Below are 11,337 nucleotides of genomic sequence, written 5' to 3'. Positions count from 1 at the left end.
ACATATTTTTTATCAGGGTCACCAAGATTTCTGCAGACCTTATGTTATCGGGACACACCTCCATCCGCAAGCCTTTACTGCCATCTCCGATAAGGCTAAGTGGGCTTTAATGTGTCAAAGATAAACATGCAGAATATTCATCATCATCATCATCATTACTTATTAATAGTTCTTGTAACCAAAGTTTGATGGGGATGGATTGGATGGGATCTCTTCACGCCCTTGCTCCTCAACGAATGCTATACATTGCTCTCGCGTACCCAATTCCTGCAGCTGCAAGTTCCAGCCACTTCACTACAATATAGAGACCGTTTAAATAAGTAGGTAAACCCTCTTCGTCTTAACTAAAATCATGAGGCCTACGTGATCCAGCAGTCGTCGATGGTAGTTGGTTGTCGCACGCACCAAGTATTATGTTTTAATATGTCATGAAAAGTCACAGTCAAGTCACATTTAAAGTATGTTTCAATCTGCTGTTTAATCTTTGTGAAGTTGTTTAATAGTTAATACTTAAACGTACAATGTTCTTTAATTAACCTTTTATAAAATAAGTCCCTTGGTTGTTATTATCATCGTCGTTTGATAGGCTTAACTTTAGAGTTATTTTTATAGATCACACCATATTTTAGTTGTCTTTTACCTTTCATCGATTCAATGGCAATTGGATTGACCTCTGTTAGATAACTCACTATGTTCTTATCAAACAATATTTTATAGATTTTGGTTTCCACGTTGACATACTCAATAGCTAGTGTAGAATTTCAAGATATTATGTTTTGAATGAAACACTTTAATTAAGTCAAAACTGATGAAAAGTGATGATGTAAATATTATAATAAATATTTCTAAATAAAATATGTTTTCTATATTATTCTCTCATTGTATTTGAGACAATATCTACAAGAGTTTTTCTTGCTATTTTCCCTGTAGCAGTCATTGGAAATTCCTTGAAAAACGCAACACCTCCGCGCAGTTCCTTGTTCACTGATAATTTTTCTGTAAATAAAAATAAAATAGTGTTGTGATCAAATTCTTTTCAATCTGGGATGAAGAACTAGAATTAGGTAAGTACCCAACTTAAGAAACAAAAAGATTTCTGCAGAACTCATAATTCTCTCTATCTAGAATCTGGATGAGCATTGAGCATCTATATTTTTATATAATCTGGATAATTATAGATGGCAGGATTGTGAAAAGCGATCAGTATGAAGTCTATGAGTAAATAAAAAGTAAATCATCTCAACCGTGATTTTTCCTCAGTACAGAGCACGCTTAACAATAGCATTAACTTAAACTGACCATCCGTTCAAAACTTGTTATTGGCAGAATCCGTCCTCACTGGGATCGGGAGGTGCCATTTGAAAAAAGAAGAAGAAGAAGAAGACAGAAAAAAATATAATACATGCGTACCAATAACAAGATCTTTTATTTCCTGTGCAGTTACACATGACCGATCTTCTCGTATAACACAGGCTGTTGGTCTTTCTCCATCTTCTGGATGAGCAATACCAACCACACAAACGTCTTTAACACCTTCATGAGTACGTATTACTTCCTCTATTTGTCCAGGAAATACCTATATACAAATTATTTCAGTAATTTTATATTATTTTATGTTATGCTCCATGTAAAATTTCCTATATTTCTGAACAAGTTCAATTTTTATAATTCAATGGGGATCATTAAATATCTATTTCTTATATTTTGGCAATGTTGGACCTAAAACTTACTTAACCTATTTTGTGTAAAATGTAACTTACTGAACAACCTTTCCATTTAATGATTGTTTTGATTCTATTGCCGAAATAATAAAAGCCATTTTCATCTCTGTAGTACAGATCACCTGTTTTGAAATACCCATCTTTAGAAAAAACTTTCTGGGTTTCTTCGGGATCATTGTAATATTCCTGTAATTACACATCTGCTATTAATTATATTTCTGGTAATAAATATCTATTTTTTTGATTTAACTATGAAAATTATCATCATATGAGACTTGTGTCTCAGCAGTGAGAACGTATAAGGGCTGATGATGATGAATTTAACTATGGACAATAAGTTACAGTAATATTTTTTGGTATTGTAGGTATTATTTTGATGATTTTGACAGCGATATAATTAAAATAGCTTCATAAGACCTTGAGGCATGGTCCTTTAATCCACATTTCTCCAAGTACGTTGGGTTCCGTTACTTCATTCCCCGATTCGGGATCTACTAGCTAAAAACAAAGGAATGAATCATATTAAAAAAAGTAAAAAAAAGTCAACACTCGATGCTATTCAATATCAAAATATTTCAAAATCATACTTTATGACTAAAACATGGCAGTAAGGTTTTTCCACAGCTACCAAGTGGGCACCCCTCAGTATAGTTAAAGATATGTCCAACGGTTTCTGTTTGCCCTACATTTTCAAATAGTCCTGAATCTTCTCTCATACAATTCTAAAAAGATAATAAAAATTGTATAGTGTTTGTTAGTAATTAGTGTCTCATCTTTTGACAATCATCATGAGTAATACAAATAAATTTCCAATGCAGTTTATAGTTTATAATTATTATTCAACTTTTGAATGATATAAGCGGGTGAAGATTTTTCAAAAAAAAAAAAATATATAATTGAAAAAAAATCTATTCCCTTTTTTTCTAATCAAAGTTTAATGTGATCGGTAAAAAAAATAGGATTTATTTATATTTAGAATTAGTCCTAAAGATACCTTTACTTCCAAAAACAATTTATCACTAATTTTTTCCCCAACTCCTGCGATTACGCCGAAACAAGTGAGGTCAACTTGGTCCTTCCTTTTGATTACCTCTGCCAATATGTGGGGATTTAGATGAGTAGATATCGGCTGAAATTAAAATAATTATTTAGTTCATATTTTAATGCATCGACATCAACATCTTTACTAAATTTATATTTGGATTCACAAATTGCTAGGAGTTCGAAAATTTCATGAAAAATACGTGATAAAAATATAGTTAATCTTTAATAAAGAAACAATATAAAAGATAGACATACCTTATATTTATTGATCATGTTAATAGTAACATCTATATCATCGGGAATTGAACTTTGAAGTTTGCACTGTCCCAGAAGAGGTAATGAAATTAATGCAACGTAGTTTCCTATTCCATTTACTGGTGATAATTGTAACGAATTTGTTCCCCTTCTAAAAGAAAAGCATATTAATATAAATTACATATAGTTCATAAAAAATATGTATATTGTTAGATGTATTTTGGTATTTATAAAAGAGCGGTCCGCCTCGGCTTCGCCCGTGGTAAGTTAACGTTTTCTCTCTATAAGAACCATTCTCGTAGGAATATCATAAAAAAAAAATTAACGAAAATCGGTCCAGCCGATCTCGAGTTTCAACGTCTTAACGATAAACTGCTTTATGAACCGTTGGTAAATGGTAAAGTCATGTTATGACGATTAAAAAGTGCTTTTAAAAGACGTCTATTTGAAAAAAGAAATGTTGGAATTTGAGTTTAAAAATAAATAAAACGTTATCCTCCCTTTTACTCACATGATGTCCATTATATCAAAATATTTGCTAATATCATGTATAAATTTCGTATATATTGGCGTTTGTGTGAAAGTAACAGCCTTTGCTTTACCAGTGCTTCCACTTGTACATATAAGAAATTGGCAAGTGTTGTCTGGATCGATTTCTGCAATCCTATAAATTCAGGAACCAAAATGGAAAAAATAAAGAAGATAAATATTAAATAAGGTTTATCCGATTATGAAAAAATAGCAGTTGCAGTTTTAAGAGATATCAGGTTTTGTAATCTTGCTTTGCGAAAGTGATAAAAATTCTTACTTAAACTTTTCTTCTGCTTCATCGTCGTCATATTTTTTAATGAATTCTGACCATGCTTTGTATCCATGTCCAAATGCAACAATTTTTGTGTTCAATTTCAAGTCTTCTTTCACTTTCTTATACGTGTCAAAGAATTTCCTTTCACAAAACGCTATTTTTGGTTTCGTTATAGCGAAAAGATCTTTAATCTCATCTGTAAATATAAAATAAGCCCGATATAAATACTGAACTTTGAATCAAATTCACATACCTTCACACATATCACTTGCTAAAAAAATAGAGTTGTCCTAATAATGTACTTACGATATTTATAATATGGAGACACACCAACACTAATCATACCATTCAAAATGGCGCTATAGATGGGTATACTCATATCCAAATGATTCCATCCGCCAACTGCTACCACGTCACCAACCTTTAGACCAAAGTTACGAAGGCATTTGGCCAATTTAATAGAACGGCTTAGAACCGAGCCAAATGTCTCTGCTTCTCCTGTTCCTCCATCAATCTACAATATATTATAATGTTTTGGAAACAGAAATAATGTAATTGGTATTATTGAAGGAAGGAAGGAAGTTTATTTAATAGTGGAAGTGAGTGAAAACGTAGAACATTTCATTTAAATATCCGTATTTAGTAACTAGCAGACTTCGTTATTGTAGATAATAATTAATAATTCAATATTAAAAATTTGTACTGTTGAAGCTTATGAGTCTCGGGTCGGATCTAGTGAATAACTTTGTATAATTATGATCACATTAATATATATAAAGACTAAAGTGTACGGCGAGACTTTTCGCTTGCCGTTTATGTTATAATGGTTAGGGAGCCAGGTGCAAATTTGGTTAACTATTTCCTCTCAAGAGATAATTCGTCAGACGCATGAGAGTATAGTATTATAAAGCCTCGTGAACGTCAGCTGGCGCTCGGTTGGGGGGGTGAGCGGTTGTAGCCTTGTAGAAAAAAATACATTCATTCATTCATTTCCTCTCAGCTAAAAATTTGTCAAATTGTAGCTAACCCAATATCTCAACGAAAAAAAATAGTCAGCTGGTTACAACATGGTGTATTATACGTCAGCTGGTGTCTCGAACATGAAAGTTAAATTTAAAGAAAAATGTATTTTCCGTTATTTCCTCTCAAACAAAAATTTACCTGATGATAGCTTATATGTAACTGTGGATAAATATATATGTCAGCTGGCTGTATCTTGGTGGAAAAACCGTCAGCTGATACGGGAGGCTACAACCGCTCTTCCCCCCAACCGAGCTCCAGCTGACGTTCACGAGGCTTCATAATACTATACTTTGATGCATTTTACTAATTACCGCTTGAGAGGAACTTGGTCATAAAATCTGCTGCTGGCTCCCGGACCATAAGTCTTCTTCGTGGTAGGGAACAGAACGCAAGAGTACTTGAATGTGTGAGTTTCTGCGTTCCCACCAGATTCGCGTGGAAACGGCACCGTTCACCACTGTTGCTAGTGCCCACAGCACGAACCAACCTTCTTGCGAAAGCACCAATAGTACCAGCCATCCGCATCATAAATGAAGCGCACGAAAGAGCGGACTTATTTTATTGTCCTATGAGTGAATTCGCAAGGGTGATATTGCAGTTAATCTGTTATTGTTGAAAGTTCTTTAAATTTTTCTATGTCTATGTTAAGTTATATATGTAATTTTTAATTTAGTATTTAAGTTAGTTAAGTTTATTTTGTAAAATAAAATTGTATTTGTGTCGCATTGGGCATTGTCCTGTAATGACATGTGATGTGAATTTAAATAAATAAATAAATAAAATATAATAAAATAAAATAAAATAAATATCTCATATAACAATAATCCTATTCTTATTAAAGAAAACCCTAAATTTACACGAATTAAAATTGGTAAGTTGATCTATAAAATGTACTAACCTGACAAAGCAAATCAGAATGTTGTTGCATCTTTTTCATCAAAACATGGCCGAGGTGAAAATCTGGTCTTAGAGCGTTTTCAAACATTTTGAAATTGAAGAACCTTCGTTTGAAGAACTATAATTATTAAACTCAATATAAACGTGTCTATGAAATTAACTGACACTTGAATAATGAGTATAACTAATTGGGTTCAATATAAGAGTAATTTAGATAAAATAAACAGTAAAGTGAACAATTAAGAAAGTTTATTACGTTCTTAGTTCTTAGTATTTAGTTCTTTAAATAATTTATAGATTTTGGTTGGAATTAACTATTAAGATATAGATAAGAAAATGTTTTAAGAATTATGAACTCACTCTGCGGGTTTTCTTGCTTTATTACAGTTTTCCGTTATCCTGCAAAGGTATCTATTCATTGAAAGATAAGTTTTTAACTGACTTCAAAAAAAGGAGGAGGTTATCAATTCGGCTGGTATATATATTTTTTTATGTATGTACACCGATTACGACGAATGGTTTCGAATTGGTCCCATAAAAATTTGATTCGGTTCGGTCTTTTTTGTCTGATCTCGATGACTTAATTGAAAATCTAGCAAGTAACTTTGATTCACTTCCCAGTTATCGATTGAGCTGAAATTTCGTATACCTACATAATATGTAAATTGGATAGCGATGAAAAATTATCATAACATAGAGCTGATTTGATGATGAAATCGAGAGGTGGCCATAGGAACTCAGTAATTAATTGACTCAACTTTATCGAGTTTGGGCTCGTTTGATTCGCGTTGAAAAATACACTAAAAAGTACTACTTATTATTTAGTTGTGCTATTTACTAAATAGGTTTGAAGTCAGTGCCAGCACTAAGCAATTATATAGTATCAAACCCGTGTAAACCGGGCATTATGAAATCAAAACTACTACTACATAAGTTTTACATTGGTTTGGCACCGACATCAAACCTATTTAGTAAATAGCACAACTAAATAATAAGTAGTAATTAATAATATCAAATCTTTTTTTATTGAAGTGAACTTCTTTATCGGGGTTGGAAAAAAATTTAGTGTAACATTTTTTCGTTACGCGTGACATTTTTCCATTACGCGCCATCTTTTTCTTATCCCTACCACGCGTGATTCGACGTATTTCTGTAAAGTTGCATATATTAAATTATTTTTTGAAAAATAAGGTCATAAAGAAGTTTCACATCTTACGTGTGTAGTTGTGTACTAGTACACGCACACATTTTTTTTTACTATTCCGTTTTTGAAGTCGGTTTTTTGTAACGTAGTTATTTTTATTTATTGCTTTTACATTTGAAACGTTTTTACATAAATGTTTAATGTACATTCGTTTAAAATTACGGAATCACACAGTTCTATCATTTAAACAAAGCACACATTATTAACACAATATACAGATACATACAGTAAGGAAACTTCATACAAAACGTTCGAAATGGCTCACGCACACAAGCAAGCGCGTTTGCGAGAATCAAGGCGAGAATCATAAGGGTATTGAGGGGGATCGATAGTAGCGGGTGACACATCCACAGATTTTGAATGACAAAGATACATAGTATAGAAAAAAGTTTGTATGTGTTGGTAATATTTTCGATGTGTGTAAAAAGTGATGTCAATGATACACTTCACGTTAAATAAGTATCGATTGTTTCAGTTTGTAGCCTAACTATATTTTTGGCTTCGGTATCTATTGTCCCAAGTATTCTTTAAAAAAATATTCAATCAACAGTTTTGACTTTCCTACGATTTTATTATATGTATAGACATTAAAATAACCATTACATAAATATGCCTTTATTAGAAAAAAAAATTACAAATTATTTACTGAAAAATACTTTCGTCTACTACGACTAATTCGGAATTCTTTATTGTTAAATTTTATAGTGTTAAATATTCTCAATCTTATGAACAGTTTTTTTAAGTAAACTATTGGGAAACATGGACAGGGTAGGTAATATAAAACTGATTATGTTTAATTCGTTGTAAATTAATTCAGCCACTTTACAGTTTATGTGTTCTCTCTTAAAGCAGCAACGAAAAATGTTATCCATTTTCTGAACAAAATAATCTGTTGGTATAATTGGTATAGTTGAATTCAAGCAGCCGAATACTGCGCAATTAGTACGTGGCATTTTTAGAATGATCGCCGAAATCAACTTATCTACAAGCACGTGTTCAAATCAAACTGAAATAATATATTTCACCAAAATGTTAAAACATAAATACATAAAAGATAGATATTATAATTATTGTATTTTTATCGATACGTGACGTCACCACTTTGTCAAGCACTAAGCCTGTCAAACTATTTTCTTTTTCATATTTAAACAAAAAGGTGGAGGTTCTATGCTCGTAAAATAATAATTTTAATTTATTTTTGCATATTTTGTGTTGTTTAATTTAATTTAATTTATCGTTTTAAAAATAATTTAGTAGGTATACCTACATACAAGTATTGTAAATTCTGGTTTAAAATAATTATTGAATATATGTATAATACAAATATCAAGCATTATAAATAATTTAGGTACATTAAATAGCCTTCGGCGTCCATAACAAGACAAGATTTCGAAATATAGCACTGATAAAAACGTATTTACCTTTACAAGGTGTATTAATTCGGATTGTTTCTTCTTGTAAATTCATATTTAGGCTACACCATTTTTGTATTTTAACGGGTTTTAATCTAAAAATTACCACAAAATCAACTGTGAAAAAAAAAGCAAACAGAAATATACAGGCTGAATTGATAACCTCCTCCTTTATTTTTGAAGTCGGTTAAATATCAAAAAGGTAACAGCCCTATAGCTATAACAGTGCTAACGTCATAATTTCATCGCAGGGGCTTAGTTTCCTAACTGTATGTACGTATATATCTGTCAACTGTGTTATTTAGTAATTAAATTAAAATAAAACACAATATCGTAAAGACGAAAAATGCTTTTATTTAAAAAGTAGGCGTGACTACCACGTGCTATAATATTTATCTTATTAAACTTATGTTAGCAGAAGCATAGAATATTATACTCTAACGCGAAGAGAAGCGACACTTGAGCATGTGTAATCGTAAAATCGCTTGCGGCTATGTGTGCGTGTCTGAAGAGCCGCGGGGACTTAGCGCGGCGCGCAGGGCGTGGAGCGCGCACACCACAAATCAGATACAAAGAAGAGATGCTGTAGGTAATGTTGCCTTGATGCCATCAGTGTTGTCCTGACGTCACAGATTCTAGTTCAAGCTATTCAAGCGATTCTTCTCTATTCTTGTGTAAATACTAAAGTAAGTATTTTGTATTTACACAATTTAATTATTTTAAAACTATTGAAGTTATTTTGTAGAATTTTCCTTACATTTGAAACTGGAGAGTGACAACAGTATAAGTAATTATGACGCCAGCTATCTGTAAATTTATTTAAAATAAATTCAATTTTACAATAAAAATATAAAAATAGAACACACCCACACGCTTCGCGTTGTTCGGCGTGCAATATTATAATTATGAAGTAGATACAAGCTGTGCATCCCGGTTTTGCCTGTGGTACTCTGTCGAAGATTGGTCGTACCAACTCAGAAACCTTCGTGGGCTCATGCACAAAACTTTGCAGAAGACTACACACATGACTAAAACGTTACCATTATGTATACATACAGACAAACATTTATCTTGAATGAATGAATGAATGAAGAATGAATGAATGAATGAAAAATAATATACATAAATATTTATTTATATAATATATATAGAGGGATAGTACCTACCGTAGTTATCAAAGACCTCGTCAAGGTGAATAGCCCAAGCGGTGCAAATTCTTCCTTTACTAATAGTAGACTTCTCATAAACATCCACACAGTTACAGGCATTGGTTTTCCTGTTTCCTTCCCTTGATATGCCAGTTGACTGAGAAGATTCTTCGTGATTTCCACCTGTAATATGTATAGTTATGCATAGCACAAACTTTTTAAAAAGAGTATTAACTAATAACTGTATTAATACTCTTTTTAAAACGCTTTTATTAGCTGCTCGTGTAAGCTTGTGTGTCCTGATCCTTTAGACTCGATTTTATCTTTTTAACGGACGTATTTAATTTAAAACTTGTATTCTACATCTTCATGAACGATTGGTGACAATACAATAATTTCAGGAGTTTATCTTTAAAGCGTGTTTTTACTTATATTAAACTATATTTATTACTAGCTGTGCCCGCGACTTCGTCCAAGTGGAATAGTGACTGCATAGTAGCACAGTATTACAATATATTTCCTACAGTACGGCGACGAATGTACTTGTGCAGAGAAACGGAGGGGAACTGGCAGGGTGTCGGGCGTCGCGGGCCTCGTACCGCAAACACGCTTAGTTTGCGGTAACTAGCGATAAAGGACGACGCAGTCGTATTTCTTGTGTAATAATTTTATTATGCTTACATATTCTATAATGGCGCTCACAAACTGTTCTGTGTATGGATGTAAATCTACATCGAAATTCCGGAAGGAAACAATATTTCAGATAGATTGTATTTGTATCTGTAGAATTTAAATCAAAGCTATGTACATTGTACATGTTGTCCTCATTCTTTTCTTATCCGATTGTTCATCCGAATGGGAATGCATTACTTAGTTAAATTTTATAATAGGCAATTAGGAACATCCAAAAATGAAAGTGTCACGTTAATATTTAGCAGTGCAATATATGTAATGATATATTTATGAACAAATAATTAGATCAGATTTAATAATCCCAATCATTTTGAATGTAAGTACATATGAATAAATGGTTACATCATAATAGTAATAATCACAATTGTTTTATTTCCCATTTGTTGCATCACTAGCATATTTTCACGTGGCAGCGTAAGTAGGTACCTACACTGGCGGCGGCATCACGCGACATCAAAGGCGTTGCCTTACTGTCGGAAATACATAATACTGTGATAGTTGTTACTACTTAACACACAATTATTGAGTAAACACGTACTACCATAAACAATTAAACTATAAGCACTAACCGATTATTTTACAGTTAAGAAATAAAATAAACTAAATAAAAAATAACACAAAATAACTGATAGTAAAATTTATTACAAAAACGAGCTAAAAAAAAGCTAAAAAAACGGTACAAAATTTCCAGGGTATGGCTACCCTGCTCCTACCTACTTTCACAGACTTTCAACTTTTCACTTTCACCCCTAGTAAATGGCAGAACCGATTTTGATGTAAACCATGTCTAGTTGTACCTATACGTACACGTCATATCCTTTGATGCTCCATTTCGATTATTTATCCCCACTATCACCCCTAAGGTGCCCTATATGTAATAAACGGATGAACCGATTTTGATAAAACATGACTAATTGTAATTCACATATTGTCATGCCCTTTCATTTGATATGCCGCTCGAGTATATTATTTGACCACATTCGATTATTCATTCCCACTTTTACCGCTATATAATCAAATAAATGGATAAACCGAGTTGGATAAAATTACGCCTAATTATACTTCACACGTCATGCCCTTTCATTTGATATGTCACTCGGGTATATTCAAGGGTATATTTGACGAAATTCAATTT

The 11,337-nt window shown here is 32.3% G+C and overlaps 1 protein-coding gene across 3 annotated transcripts; it reads right to left on the bottom strand.

The window, feature by feature from the left end:
• Positions 1-579: 579 nt before the first annotated feature.
• On the bottom strand, positions 580-5,900 carry LOC149479034 (luciferin 4-monooxygenase-like). Of its 3 annotated transcripts, none has more exons than XM_089708574.1 (11): positions 5,747-5,900; positions 4,132-4,339; positions 3,829-4,021; positions 3,532-3,684; positions 3,021-3,171; positions 2,716-2,850; positions 2,309-2,443; positions 2,139-2,219; positions 1,761-1,907; positions 1,411-1,576; positions 580-996 (listed from the first exon to the last, which is right to left on the bottom strand). In XM_089708574.1, exons 1-11 carry the CDS (start codon positions 5,831-5,833, stop codon positions 869-871), a joined length of 1,584 nt encoding a protein of 527 aa, XP_089564700.1. In that variant the 5' UTR covers positions 5,834-5,900; the 3' UTR covers positions 580-868. The 3 variants fall into 3 exon arrangements, with proteins under 3 accessions (XP_089564700.1, XP_089564701.1, XP_089564702.1); XM_089708575.1 differs by having other exon boundaries at positions 3,021-3,168; XM_089708576.1 differs by lacking the exon at positions 2,309-2,443.
• Between the last annotated feature and the right edge of the window lie 5,437 nt (positions 5,901-11,337).

The sequence above is a fragment of the Colias philodice genome, chromosome 21 (genome assembly GCF_061535455.1).
Source record: "Colias philodice isolate Cphi_HAF_F1 chromosome 21, ilColPhil1 Martin Lab GWU primary, whole genome shotgun sequence".
NCBI classification, from domain to species: Eukaryota; Metazoa; Arthropoda; class Insecta; order Lepidoptera; family Pieridae; genus Colias; species Colias philodice.
The sequence above is the reverse complement of the archived record's forward strand: the minus strand, read 5'-3'. Positions and strand labels throughout refer to the sequence as shown.